At 41.1% G+C, this 15629-nt stretch overlaps 1 protein-coding gene across 1 annotated transcript in view; it reads right to left on the bottom strand.

Annotated features, from left to right (window-relative positions):
- Window positions 1-9388: 9388 nt before the first annotated feature.
- The window catches only part of LOC117516976 (polypeptide N-acetylgalactosaminyltransferase 10-like), a 389958-nt gene continuing 383717 nt past the window's right edge, over window positions 9389-15629 (bottom strand). The window contains exons 11-12 of the mRNA XM_034177872.1: window positions 10142-10291; window positions 9389-9770 (exon numbers count right to left, since the gene is read on the bottom strand). Coding sequence (XP_034033763.1) covers window positions 9606-9770; window positions 10142-10291 — 315 coding nt within the window. The 3' untranslated portion in view covers window positions 9389-9605. The remainder of the gene's footprint in view (window positions 9771-10141; window positions 10292-15629) is intronic.

The following is a 15629-nucleotide window of genomic DNA, read 5'->3' as shown; positions in this document are numbered from 1 at the left end:
CTGCAAAAGCCTTTAACTTTCAGTTCTGTGTCATGAACAAACTTAAGAGTTTCAATTTACCTAATCAACTGTCAACATCATTCTCTTTGCTCCAAATCCCCTGCAACACTCCCACACAGTGTCTTTTCTTTCATCCAGCTATCAGTCGAGGTGTATTTACATGTGACACTAGTAACTATCAGCGATGTATATAAAACTGCATAGTACACAACCAAATGAGTGTATAGCATTTACGTTAGCTACATGCCGTATCTATGTTCAGACACAACCCAAATGAGACTTTTTTATTAACTGCATTTTATAGACAGCAATCAGTTCTGCATAATAATGACATCAGAAAACAAATGGGCAATTCTACTGTAACGGAATTACAATCTGAGCTAATCTGTCGTGGTTAGATGCCATATGTCCATATTTTGCTGCTGTTGTAATTCCGTTACCACAGAATTGCCCAAATTCAACCCAGTGGACCTCTGCTAGTCATGAAAATCAGCTAACTGTCAATTTCACTAAGCTTGAGGCATTCTGCATCCGCATAAAACAGCTAGCATGTCGGTGAAAATGCTTGTAAAATTAGCTGGGAACAAGTTCCGACAGTTTTAAATTAAGGGCAAAGAGAACATTAATACAGCACAAACAACTGCTGTTTGCTTCACAGGTGTGAAACAATAGTCCTGTATCCTTGATGTCCTACTTCTACTTCTAGAAGTCCAACTGGCCCTGAGGCCCACTGAGGTGCCAAGGGCAGTACCCATTTACACCTGGGTGGACTGGGACAATGCAGATGAAGTGTCTTGTCTAAGTACACACAGGAAAACAAACCCCGGTCTATGTATCGGTAGCCCAACTACATATCCTGCTGAACTACCCACTCTATGCCTTCTATGTGCTGATGTTTAATTTAACTTCTGAAACATTAAGGATCGGGAGTGTAGAGATTTGCCTTCTTTATCAGAGCTTTCACTGACAGGCAGCACTGACAGACTCAGAGGATTAGGGACAAATCTGAATGATGTCAATCTGTTTTTAAGAATACATTCTGTTCTGCAGGATAGATGGAGGAAATATAGAGACTACAAATATGACAGCAGAGGAACGTCCTCTTTAAATATCAACTAGAAGCTTACTGATAGCAGCTAATGCCATCCATCACTATGCCCCAAAATGCTGAATGATGGACAGATTATATTTTTAAACTCATAAAATGAATGAGGGATGTTTCTGTGTTTGAACAACTCACAGATGACAAATCTACACTTGACCCTTATGAAACATTTGATTAAAAAAAAAATTCTATTGTAATTTTGGTCAAATAAAACAGCTGAAAATAAGCTTTTGACATATGACTGTCACTGTGGTAACGTTGTCTCCCAGATGGCGAGGGCATACAGAAAGTTGGGGGGGGGGGGGGGGTCTGCAAATGTAAATTCACTATTATCTTTTCAAAATCCGACCAATTAAGTGATGGATTAATATCATGAGCAAATCCTCCAACTGTGACATGAGGAACGCTCATACCATTGTGACCGTGCTGTTGTCACAATCTCTGTCATGGTGCCGTCATGCCAACGGCATTTAATCACCTCACACAGGATATTTACTACCAAATTTCAAAAAATGTTGGCTAAACAGCAGCACACAAATGTGAACAAATCAGTAAATTATACACATAGAAAAAAGCTCATTAGTACATCATTCTCTAAAATTAATACGTCAGTATTGACATATTTGTACTCTAGTGTTGGAAGCTTTCATCAGTGAATCTGCCAGTCATTTCAATGCAAAATTAAACATAAGGAATGAATAATTTACATCTGTTTGAACACCCCACTGGCCTTAATAATTTACTGCGTACATATAACTCATCCATCTGCTGTGCACATCAGGAAAATATACATTTTCAGATGTTCATTCCAACCACAGTATTTGGCAACATATTTCATTTTAAAATAAAGACTTTTTTTTCAAAATGTGGTTGATGCATTTCTCATTTTATGTTCTCACTCTGTATCTCCTGCCAGCAAGTTTAAATGGCTAAGTGATAATGTGGAGAAGATTAAAATATGAATGTTACGAGAATTCAAAAGATGTTCATGAATTTTGGATGATCTTTTAAATATTCCACCTATAAAAAATAGCTTGTTTACATTTATTTCTGACCATATTTTAAATTCTGTAATTAAAATATCAGGTGTCAGTAAGTGAAAGGAACTCTATAGCACAGTGTCCCAGTTTTGGCTTCTTTGTGTGGATTTTGGGATTCGTGTGATTTTTATTTTTTTTGGTTGTTGAAACATTTAATAAAAGTAGGACTGCCATAATTAGTCGACGTAATTGATTACGTAGATACTGAAAATGTGTCTACATCAAGATTTTTAACCTTTTTTTATGAATTTATCTTTTTGATTTCATTGCACTTCAATTCAAATAACAAATCTTATTCCTCAGTGTCACGTGGATGATGCAAGTCATTTCTGGCACCAGTCATTGGTTGGCTTGGCTCCAGCAAAACAAATAAACAAACAAACAAAAAAACAATACATGGTGGCTGCAGCAGAGTCTGACTCAGTTGCAAAAGAGGTTGGTAGAAGTTCTGAAGGTGTCAAATGCACAGGTTTACAGTAAAACTTGCATACAGTGGATTGAGACGGACCAGTGAATTTTGTCCGTTAAAATCGAAATCCACTATATGTATAAAATGGACAAAAATAGCTATATGTACTGATCTGTTACAGTCAGGAGGCACTGAACAATATATGGGAAATCCCCAGCACCAATTGGAGTTATGCATTTCCTTGATTAAACACCTGACCTTGAATCGAGACCTGCCTCATTTAATGGCCAGGTCAACTTCATCTGAAAAAAATAAATGCTTTAATGAAATAAGCGCCGGACATTATGCGCATTAAAAAGGATTACATTTGGTCAAATCACTCTTTTTTTCTAAGTCCACTGCGGAGTGGTACGTTAAAATCCTAAAGCCTGATTTATGCTTCTGCAACTCTAACTCTGTGGCCATGCACTGACATTGACGTGCGTGTGACCAATTGTAAAGTTATCTGTCGCACTGGTGGGCATCTTATTGCAATTTACTGCAGGAACAGTGGCCTTTTCTGGATCAGTTTGTCCCTCAACGAGCTCCACTTCTTTATACAATCTTCAACCTCAGAACAAAGGTTACAGTACGTACAATTTCCCTCCATGAATTGCAGGTCATTTGAGCATCTTTGTAGTTTTTCAACTCCGTCTTGTAAAGTTAGTCATATTTGCAGACTTTTCTGCCAAACATTCCTCTATTTGATCCGTGATTGAGATGTAATCTGTGGGTGCGCTGCAAACACTTTTAAAATATGACGGGAGAGGAAGGAGTGAAACCAGACAAGCATCCAATCACAGCCTTTGCGGTCTCCATCGTTTAGCAGCTGCACATCAGGCTACGGGTAGGGTTCGCAGCCATGCAGAGGGCTCTGGTTTAAAGCTGTTCTCTGTGGTTCACCACACCCACGGTTATGTGTGAAACTTAACACCATACTACAGTGCAGGCAGCAAACAGTAGTTTGTTAATAATCACCTGCACCTGCCTTGTTTAGATGCTGGGTCTGAGCACGGTAAAAAAAATAAATAAATAAACGCCCGGCTTTTAATCAAGGAAATTCAATGCCCACTTTCTTTGACTCGGCTAGTGTCAATGCTTTTTTCGTATCTGTGTTGTGAGTGGGCACATCCAGACTGCTCTGTGTGGTATCTGCGAGAGTTTTTTAATGGAATACACTGAAATGTGACATTTTGTCCGACATGTTTATTAAATGGAAAACCATACAGAAACATTGGAACTTTTGCTTTTGTCCGGTAAGTGCGAGTATCCGGTTTATAGAATGATGGTTTAGGTGAATTTTACTGTAGTTCAAATTAGCTCCAAATTAATTGGTAGGTTAGACATTGTTCAAGCTTTCATTGGCAAACCAGAGCAGCACCAAGTCTTTTCTGAACAGGAAACTGGTGCAATTCTGGGTGATGGACTGCCAGAAAAGGAAAAAAACACGGTCTACTCATGTTTATTAACGTTTAATTCACTAGTTTCATTAGCTATTGTTGGTTGCAAGGCTACTTTACAAAATGCTGCGGCCAAAATCTAAATATTTGTTGCCGAAATATAGAGAAATATGACTGACTGATACATCCTGTATGTCATAATTCATCATAGCAGGCATGCAAGAGGTTGCTGAAGCCAAAAAAAAAAAAATATTTGAAATAAACTATTATGGTAGTGTGGGAGCAATGCTGCCAGGTTCACAGTGTTGTGTGGAAGTGGGCTACTTTTGAAGTCATTACAAATTATGCAGTAAATATTTTTTGAAAGAAAAATTCTGTTGATTAATCATATAATTGGGGAAAAAAAAAATTATCAATAGAAAAATAGTCATTAGTGAAAGGTGAAATGTTTTGTAGAATTAACAGAAAATGTAAATCAAATCCAAAATTCTTTTGCAGGTTACAGTAAATTGTTCCTTGTGTATCCTATTAAAGTGGCTGTGGTTCACTGGCATAAATCCAGTGTCATGCAAACTAGCTCAACTTGTAATGGTTAAAGTAGTTGGATTAACCTATGGTGTTGTGTTCTCCTTAATGCTGAAAGCTAACAGTACAGGATTGAAATGGTGCACACGTGTAGATTGTTTCTCTTCACAGAACTGGATCACAGAGGCAGTGCAGGCGACAAACACTAGAACATTTCAGACATAAACAACACTTGACCAGCAGCTGAGCACCCAAAGCAAAAAGAAATTTAAACAAATATCATTAACAAACAGAAAGAACAGTTAAAAAGTGGATCACATAACGTCTTTATGCATAAAAGTATTTCTGGATTGAACAGATGGGAAAAATCAATCTTTACGACTGTTAAACATATCAAGGGAGACATTATGGTGAAGAAAGTGTGGAGCTCTATTCACAGTCAGCAATGAACAGGGGTTTTAATTAGACTTACACAGACAGTGATGCCTTCACTGACCCTCTCAGGGCATGGGTCACTGTCACTCCACATTGATTCCCAAATGAGTCCCAGTTTTCCAAAAAAATATCACTTTATGAATTGAGCGGATTGTCCCCGACTGTGGACATTTTGGACACACACACACACACACACACACACACACACACACACACACACACACACACACACACACACACACACACACACACACACACACACACACACACACACACACACACACACACACACACACACACACACACACACACACAAAGGCACTAAGATTTCATTTCAAGTTTATCTTTGCACGAGTGCTTTATGCATTTGAAACCACCGCATTCCTCTCAGCCCGAAAATGACTGCAGCAAACAAATCCACAGCAATCATCCATTCGGCTCACGCTGTACACCGAGGTGATCTGTCGGCTCGGTAGACGGCCAATCAGGCGGCCCCGCTGTGAGTCAGTCAGCCCATCAGTCACCTCCACTGTCAGCAGTGAGGGCCGGAAGGTGTCAGCAGGTGCAGCCCCGCCTGCTGCAGCTCGTGGAGACGCGACCTCATGCCGTGCCGATGCTGACGAGGTCATTCCGGTAACGTTTGGAGAGACAGCGAGGGCGCCGGGGTGAGTGTGGGATTTAAGATGTGTGACAGCAGCTCCTGCACTCACTGCCACCGCCAATCATAAACACAAACAAAGTCTCGGCAGTAAACAACAGACTGCACATGGCACGAAATGCCCAAACGTGTCACCCGACTTCAGCAGGCACTCGCCTCCAAGTGTTAAAGAGTATTTAAAAATAAGGTGGCACAGTGTGGACTGCATGCTGACAGTTACACAGCGGAAGATGAGGACAGAGGAAAATTCAGTGACTGCCAAGTGACAGGCGCCTCTCCCTTAAAGGGACACTCCATTAATATTCACAAGAAAAACAATGCCCCGGAATCCTGGTTCGGAATAGCAATGTGAAAAACAGGAGTTTGCGTTGGAAAAGTGAACGGAAGATGGCAAACCTCTGAAAATGAATGAATTATATTTAGATTAGAACCATTTCTGGGATGAGTGTGAAGGGACTATTGAAGATTTCCACTGCACTGAGCAGAGTCGATACAGTGACTCGCGAGGTGCCACTGTGTGCATACACAGACTAACAGGAAGTGCAAGATAAGTATTCAGTCAGCTCGAGGAGGCCCGGTCAAAAGTTTTTTTTTGCCACATTTCACTTCCAATCATTGATATATTACTACCCTAAGAAGGTTTCTGTGTGTCTGTAGCCTCCTGATGGCATTAACGGTTGATCTCTACACACCTGAATGGGCGGAGTTCCTATTGGTTTTTGACACTCGTATGTACCATATTGTTATGAATATAAGAATGTTTATTTTTTCCTTCATGGAAATACTACATCTGAGGAAAAAAAATTGGGTCAACGTATATTCAAGATTGAGTCTATTACACGTCATATACATGCTGGGCCAATAAAATGTTACCACTTTTTGATCGTACACAAGTTCTTGAAATGAGAACTTATTCGAAAATTTTATTTAGACTTGTAACAGAAGCATCAAATTAACATTTGATACCAAAGGTTTCCCACCTTATCTCTTGTTTTCCGCACAGTTCAATAATTGATGACATGTTCAATCCACGCTCCTCTTCTTTGGATTACAAAAGTGGTAACATTTTATTGGCCCGCCCTGTACAGCCACAATAATAGGTGGCATTAAATACACATAAAATGAGGGTGGCTGGAGGGCTTACAACGCTGAATGACAGAGAGACACAGCGTTTGTCCTGAAAATATCGTAGTTCAAAAGTCAGCAAAGCCAATGGTGATAAAGGCAACCAAGTCAGCAAACAATAATCAGTAGCAAAGACATATGGTCTGACACAGTGGAATGTAAGAAGATGGCAAGCCCAAAAAGACCATCTTAAAATGCTTAACAGTCAGAAAATGTTACCATGGTCCTAAAAGTGGCAGTGTCTCAGTCAGTACATGAGAGTGACCACACAATGTGCTTTTATTAGCATTACTAAAAAAACAAACAAACTTTGTAACAAAAAGAGAAATGAGCTTCAGAAAGTCTTTTTCCAAAGATATGTCTTGAAAAAGGGGATATCATCTTATAATCAGGGCCATCTTATATTCAGAACAATATTTTATGCAATCTATTAAAGTTATCCTGGGAATGCCCACGTCGGCAGCATCTTGCTGATGTGTATGTTAACACCTGTTTGTCCTTGTTTTGATGAGTTGATTGCATGCTGAACCAAAAGTTCATTCATTCTGCATTACATACTTTTATTTCCTGTATCTTCGTTTTGTGAATTGTTCTGTAATTTGTGTCTGTAGCATGGCCCAAGCAGAGGGTCACCCCTTTGAGTCTGGTCTGCTTGTGGTTTCTTCCTCAGAGGGAGTTTTTTCTCTGGGGGTTAATAAGGTTAGACCTTACTTGCATGAAGCGCTTTGAGGCAACACTGTTGTGATTTGGCGCTATATAAATGAAAATAAATTGAAAAAATACTTTCCAGTGGTGTTTGCAGTCATTTCTGCTTTTTTGTCCTAAATGTATTAATGACCTTTCTATCTTTTAACCATTTATTAAATAGCACATTCTCTTAGTCACAATAAATTGTAAATGTAGATCTCTGTGTTGCCTCTGGAAATGTGATGCCATCTGTCCATCATAGCCTCAAATCCACAGGGGACCAACGAATTTGCCAATGGGCAAAATATTTAAATATGTAGACCATCCCTTTCTCTACCCATCATGGTGTGACACAACCAGAAGCTAAGAACAATAACAACTTGTACCCCAACTCAAGTGATCCCAGTGACCAAAGACTCTTTAATAACTTTCTATGCATCGCTGTGACATCAGCGACCCCACAGAGAACAAACATCTGAGTCCCCATGACTCTAACTTAATTCCTTGAAGACATTTCACTTTTCATCTAGAAAAGCTTCATCACTTTTTATTGTCCAGTTGACTAATTGAATACCATGACCTGGATGACTGGGAATCTCTACAGACATCTCAGAATGCCCTGCTCACTGTTGAACTGTTTTATTAAGAGCGACAAGTTCAGGAAGTTAATCCATAAGAGTCAATATGGCTGGCATTCCGAATACTGAAATTGTTTGTTCAAAACAGCAGCAAAATAACATCAAAACTTTACCTTTTCCCCCATTTTCACCCTGAAAGTTGTGCATAATGTTTGAGGAAATACGATCAGCTCAGTGTATTTCTTTCTTATAGAAGGAAGTCCCTTCAGCTGCTCCCTTGTTTGCACTCTGGGTCGCTTACAGCAAATCCAAGGTGGCTCTGCATGTTGAATTGCCACAAGTTTTACGCCGGATGCCCTTCCTGACACTGGTCTTTAAAGTTAGGTCCAGTCTGTTTTGTTCAGCTCAGATGTGGTTCACGGTAAATAGCCCCTTTATTATTATTCATTTATTTGTTCTGATTAATCAAAGGAGATCTGAGTACATTTGACTGAAATTGTAAAAACTAAACTTTACTTTGGAGAACAGCAACACAACCTCAAATTGCTGCTGCCAGAAACTGGCTTTGAATAACAACTGATTGGCAAAATTGTCGGTGAATAATTTTCACGTGATTGACTCACTGGATGAATAATTTAGTGCCACATGATGTGTCTCATTTTTAACTTGGGGTATGACAATGCATCGTGTTCTTAGTACTTTAAGGTTGTACAATGACATTATAGTGCTTTGCTCCTGAAAGTGTGATTGTTTGGCACAGATAGTGCAAAACCCCATATGGGGCCAACACGGAAAATTTGAAGGAGTGTCCCTTTAAGCCTTGTCAGCTCGACACATGGATCAGCGCTGCCCACCTCAATCTCCGTCCAACCGCAAAGGGGAAAGGACTTGGAAGGAGCGACACACAGGGTTGTAAAGGAGAATCTATTTGCCAGGTGATTTTCAGAGTGGTTCTGCCTGACTTCACCCAGGTGTCAGGATGACTTTGGCTCAGCTGGAGCACCCCACTCTCCACCCCCCACCCCATCAGATCTGCAGAGACATAAGGGGATGTGGGAGGGAGAATGGAGGAGGTGGCTACAGGTGCAGTCATGCAGGCAGATAGAGATGGACATGCAGGAAAAAGGAGAGATGGGAGAAGAAAAGAGATGGGGAGGGGGAAAGAAAACACAGGTCCAGAAGACAGATAAAAGATGGCAGAGTCATTTTGAAAGAGAAAAAATTAGTGGAATGTCGGATAACAGAAATATGAGGACATGAGAAAGACCACCACCATGTGACAATACCTCACACACACACACACACACACACACACACACACACACACACACACACACACACACACACACACACACACACACACACACACACGCACACGCACACGCACACGCACACAAATAAACAAACCTCAATCAGTCTTCACCTAAACTGAATTGTTTAAGACGTTCCCACTCTAATAACCCAAATAAATAAATACCCATCACCTCAGTGCCAAAATTACGGCACCTTGGAGTCAATCTAAACCTTGCACCCCCTTTCACAGCAGCAGAGTCATGTCGGCGATCCGTTTTCATGGACGTTGCAGCGCGGTTTGTCCGCAGGCCTCAGTGGTTGTCACGGTTGAAGTGCCCGAGCACGGTGGTGTTGGTTCTCTCAAACAGCCACTGCTGGCTTGGAGAGTGGGGGTTACACGTGTTCATGAAGACGCGCCGCTCGTTGGGGTTACTGTCGATGCAGCTATTGCTGATGGGGTGATATAGGCTCTTATCCTGGAGGGCAGATCAAAAAAATGAGGAGAATGGTCACAAAGAAAAAATGAAACAGTGGGAACAAAACACACAGTGAAGGACATCACACTCATGTTAACTCTGCAATCAATCAGCGGCTCCGTTCTTACATTAGCAGTTTCTCTAAATTCACTTCAACATCACGCTGGGATGTTTGCTTAGAAAGACATGCACATTGCTGGAATCCTTCGGAAAAAGGAATACTTTGCTTTGGCAGGCTCCGTAGGTGTATGTTATGACTGACATGACCTCTGGTAGCCAAAATCTGAGTACATACAGTACTTGCATTTTAAAATACTTGTAAAGCACAGATAGAGCAATGAGGGAGAGAAGGAATGATAAGGCTGTGGTACCTTTCTGTAGCGCCACAGCTGGTTGCCTTTTGTGCCATGACAGTCGTACAGGGTCAGAGGGCTGTTGTTGGAGACTGCGTCAAAGCACACTTTTTTTGTGTGCAAGGGGTCACCCACTCGGATGTCTTCTCTCCAACCGAATGTGAAAACCTGCAGAAAACACATCTCAGCTATAGTATCCCATTATTTCCTGTGATTGTTGTCTGGTCCACTGAGTAATTATAAACACGGTAAAGTCAGTTCCAAAAGTATTTGGACATAGCACTTTTTTTGTGTGTGTAATTTTGGCTCTGTACACCACCACAATGGACTTGTAATGAAACAATTAAGATATGCTTGTAGGGCACACTTTCAGATTTAATTTAATGGGTTTAACAAAAATATCACATTGTGTATAAAAATAACTAATTCCTAATAACAGAGTCAGGGGGATGGATACATGAACATTTCCAAGTCACTGAATACGTCTTGGATTTGATTTACATAAATCATTCAGAATTCAGAATTTTAACGACATCACACCACATTGAAATTAGATTCTCTCACATTTACATATACTGAAGACCTTCAATCAGTTAAACAATGTAGAGAAAGAAGAACATATCAGACTGTCATCTGGCAAAATGTCTGTGATGACACCACATTTGAAATGGTTATCATCATCCCCCAACAAATGCCTGCTATCCCTCAAAATAAAAGTAGTAAATAGAAACTCACATGTACACCAGCAGCTATCTTGGAAGGTGTGTTGTTAAGGCTGAAAACATAAACAAACCCTAACTTTTTTGTAGCATTTTCTTTGTGTAGTGGGTTAAATTTACGTAAGCTTTTAGTTTGTGCCTTATTTGCCTGCACCACTCAAGAGGACTGTCTACAAAAGTGTGTTTATATAACCCAAGTGTCAACGTTCTTTACTGATTTGATTATGAATATTTCAAAGGCAGATTAGTGGAATGCAGGATTAAAAACAAGCACCAGGTTTTATTAAAAAAATAAACTAAAACAAAACAAAACAAAAAAGAGTAAGAGAGGCACAAGAGCTATGGCTATAGACTGGGGGTGTCAATCTTTTCTTAGATGCATAAAGATTGTCAAGAAAGATGACTTTAAGCTTGCTTTCAGCTTGTTTTCATCTTGGAATATAATACGTGCCATTGGATTAATACACATGTTGTTGGAATAAACTGAACAGTGTTTGGTACTTTCCTGGAGTGAGTGAGGTCATACCGGACTTTTCCATTGCAGATGGAGAGGGCCACGGGATGAACTCAGTGGTGAAAACGATGGAATATGTCTAAGATGATTTTAAAATGACAAAGTATGATCAAATGAAGTATTAATGTGTTAAAAGTAATATCTAAGAATGATTCCAACATAACAAGTATGATTAAATGAACTATTAATGTAATAACAGTAAGAGTTGATTAGAAAATGTATGTTACAAATAAATGAAATGAATGATTATATGAGTTGTTTTTCATAAAGGGTGCAGTCAGAGAAAGAGGAACTGACGTTTTTCATGGCAGTCAGAAGAAAGAGGAACTGAAAGAAGTTGTTTTTGTGCAGAGGCAGAGACAAAAAAGGAAGTTAATGATGTCGCAAGTGAGGCCAGAAGAGCTGATGATAAAAACAACTGTTCAGAACATTAAGATGTGATAAGATATGAAATGAATAATAAGGAATGGAAATGTTGTATATGATCATATGAATTGTTTTTATGTGAAAAAGAGTTGAAATGAAATGATTGAAAATGATTAAATGTGATTGATGTAACATGATTAGAAAGTATGAATTCTCGGAAAAGATGTGTTAAACAGAAAAACAGGAAACTTGCACAATAGATTTACTGACAATCGGGACATCAGTTACCGGCAGCCAGGAAATGTTCTCCAGATGGCTTCCAGTAAAAGAAAGGGGTAAGGGGGGAGGTTTAGACTCATCATCATCCCCATGGTAACCAAGATCAACTCAGCAACAACAAAGAATTTCATATAAAAACTGGACAACAACAGGAAACGGGGTTATTCTTCCATGGAGAGGTGCTGTTGTCACTTCTCCGCTGCTACGAGGAGATCACAAGACTTGACCATCTTGTGAGCTGCAATTGGAATCGAGGAGCGAGAGGATTGGAGACATAAGAGAGTATTTGAGAGAGTTTTCAACTCCCACTCAGGCCGTCCAGTCACGGAGTAGCAGAGCATTGGAGAATAATCACTGGCCTTAAGTCTGAGTGGGGAAGTTTCAACGTTTTCTCTCTCATGGAACATCACATCGTACCAGAATGGATTAGATCAACTTTTGGTTGATTGAAGAAGGAATAACCTCTTATGTGGATTTATTTCCTGAAGGAATAACCTCTTATGTGGATTTATTTCCTGAAGGATATAAACTTTTATGTGGATTATTTCCTGAAGGATTACAACATCACAAGGATCGTGGTCAGCTAACAACTAAAAGCTGATGAAGAGGAGACCAAGTTCATCGAACTGGGGATTTTAACATCAAAAAACCTCCTTCCCTCACTCCTAGAAAATTTGTTAAGAAGTTAATCCAGTCCAGTCAGAGTAAGATCAGACAGCATTATTGAATCAAAAACAAAAATCTCTGCCAATTATTATTCTGATTATATTTGAATTACTGTTGTGAAATTATCATTATATAACCGATTTTGATTATGTTGTCAGCACTTGCAAAACCTGCAATAAATTTCCAAGCATGCAGTTAAAGTGTTAAGGCTCGGACATTGGATTTATTGATTCTTCTTAAGGTGTAAAAGTTAAAGTTTTTTGGGTGTATAACATCAAAAAGTGCTCTGAAAGGTTAGTCTGGTTTTTAATGAAATTAACGCATCCTGGGGACTCGCTGTACGAGTCACTAAACTTAAAATCTAGCAACATTCCAAGAGCCCTGATCCATAAGAGGAGAGCTGCCGTTAATGGGCGTGGCCGGCTCGTATCCTGGTTCCAGAAGGAGGCTATTCGACCAGTGTGCGAGATCAGCGTCAGCGGGGTGGACGTCCGGATGGAGGCAGTGAGCGGCTAGACGAATCTCCTCGCCACCAGCTTGAACAGCCTTTGTGCAGCCCTGCCGGGTAATACCCGCGGAGACACGAAGGTCGGACCCCAGAGACGGAGAGCTGGTTTTATATATATTTTTATATAAAAAGCGGGATCTGACACGTGGCGCCCGAACAGGGACCTGACGAAGTGAAGTCGGGTCCGAGGAAGAATCCTGGCCAAAGGAGAGTCTTTTGCCATTGGAAAGGTGGAAAGCCCCTGAGTAGATCGCCAAGGGAGACGGTGTTGTGGAGAGTGTCGGCTGATGGCCTGTATAGGTCCAGTAACGGCTTGAAACACATCTGTTTTCCAGAGAGGTGAAAATTTGGAGGCGACCACCAGAAGGACGACGTAAAGACAGCAGGAGTAAGCATCCCAGGGAGCTGGGATCAAGGACGAGAAGCAGACGTGTCACTGCTGGATCGTCTGAACTGGGACGAGAAGTAGACGTGTCACTACTAGATCGTCTAAACTGGGACGAGAAGCAGACGGAGATAGCCTGCTGGATCGTCACGAAACGACGAGGGAGGTAAGCAGACGAGGGAGCCTGCTGGATCGGATCGTCAAAAAGAGAGCAGGTATGAGAGTATACCGTGCAAAATGGTGATCTACAAGAGAGAGTAGGATCATCAACCCGTGAGGTTCCTGAGGGGAGAAGCGGGAAAAGGAGTAGCTGATTTGGAGTTAACCTCTGGAATTAGCGCTGAATAGCCAAGTAGTCTGTCACTCATCCCTGACTCAAGGCGCCAAGAGAGGCTTTGAGAGGCAGACAACTCGAGACGACAAGGACCATAGCTGAAGTCAAGGAGACGACAGTGGTGGAATTGACAATCTCAACAACAGAGAGAATAAAGAGAGGATAATCATTATAAAACAGTAAGGTTAGTGTAAAAACAAGCAGTAAAAATATGGCTGAAGAAGCGTCAGGACCTGTAGCAACCCCTGGATCCGAACCAGACGGGGGAAAAGAAGTGAATATTCAACCACACAGAGTAGTATTGTTTGGACGATGATATGATTTTTGGGCAGAAACAGTTCAAAAATATGTCAGAGATCAAAGTGTAGAACCTGATGAAGAAAGATTCAAAGAAGCTATGGCAGAAACCCTACACAATTTAGGGATATATTATCCAGGTCAGCATAAAGAGGGGCAGATCCTGGCCGTATTGGAGAGCCCACCAGTCCCAAAAGATAAGGCGGGGACCAGAGATTGGCTTGAGTGGTGGTGCAAAATGATCGAAGAAAGGTGGACAAGAGGACAAATCACCACCTTAATAAGTCCTGAGAAAAGTTATGACCCCGTAGTAAAAATGACAGCTGGTTTGTTGGGAGGAGAGACAGTCCTGGTTGATGTTAAGGCAAAAGCAGCGTCCGTGTATGCCGAATTTAAGTCCATGGCAGAACGACTAAAAGGGGTAGGAAGAATGCTTAAGGAACAATATCCTATAGGGGAAGATGAGAATGGAAGTCAGATCCTCAACACTGGAGACGAGAGCAAAACAGATTCCCAGGCCAACTCCGAACAAAGTGGAGGACAGTGAAGATGAACTAACATCCCAGGGAGGTCCTAATTCTGGAGTAAATGGTCAAGAGAATAAAAGCCCGGACCAGCTCCTTACAAGTTTTGACCCAGAGTGGCAAAAACTGCCCTTAGGAAGTGTGAGAGGAACAACCTCAACAGTTAAAAAGCATACAGAACGCCTGATTGAGCAGGAGAAAAGACGAAGAAGCCTTCAGGGAGTATCTGGAAAGATATTCCATCAATCGCCGGAATGTGGGCCCAGACGCTTGGGACCGCTTAAACCTGAAGAATGTGCTGCCGGACCGAGTTACCATAGTAAAGAGGAAGGGCGCTCGCAGGAAATCTTTAGAAAATCTAAAGCAAAAACCCACCATGTATACATTGAATCTGACTACATGGAAGACTTGAACCCTATGCCCGAAGGAACCAAAAAGATGGTGACCCAAGATGGAGGATGGGCATATCATTATTTTGGCAGTCCTTGGGATATAGATGGAGATAGTCTCATTGTCTTCACAAATCCCAAACTGAAAATTGCCAACCGAAAATTCCGAGCAAGCCTCAAGGAGAAGGCAGGCAAAGAGTGCCAAGAGGAGATTAAGAACATAAAGGGGAGAAATCTGGAGGGAAAATCAATGGTGATAACGAGCGCACCACAAATGAATTATCATGCTCTCATACATGTGCCCTTTGAAAGCTACCCAGGGAGAGAAAATTCAACCGAATACACGGAGAAAATGTTGAAAACTCTGGGAATAGCTATCGATATGGCCAAAGAACGCCAGCATCGGCGAGTGGTGATATGTGTGGACAGATTACGATCTGGACATATGACATGGGAAGAGGCAGAAAAGGTTGCCATGGCAGCCGTGAACCTACACATGTGTACCCCAGGAGTATGGGGATCAAT

This window comes from Thalassophryne amazonica, chromosome 9, assembly GCF_902500255.1.
Source record: "Thalassophryne amazonica chromosome 9, fThaAma1.1, whole genome shotgun sequence".
NCBI classification, from domain to species: Eukaryota; Metazoa; Chordata; class Actinopteri; order Batrachoidiformes; family Batrachoididae; genus Thalassophryne; species Thalassophryne amazonica.
Note: the sequence above shows the minus strand (reverse complement) of the source record. Positions and strands in the feature narration are given on the sequence as shown.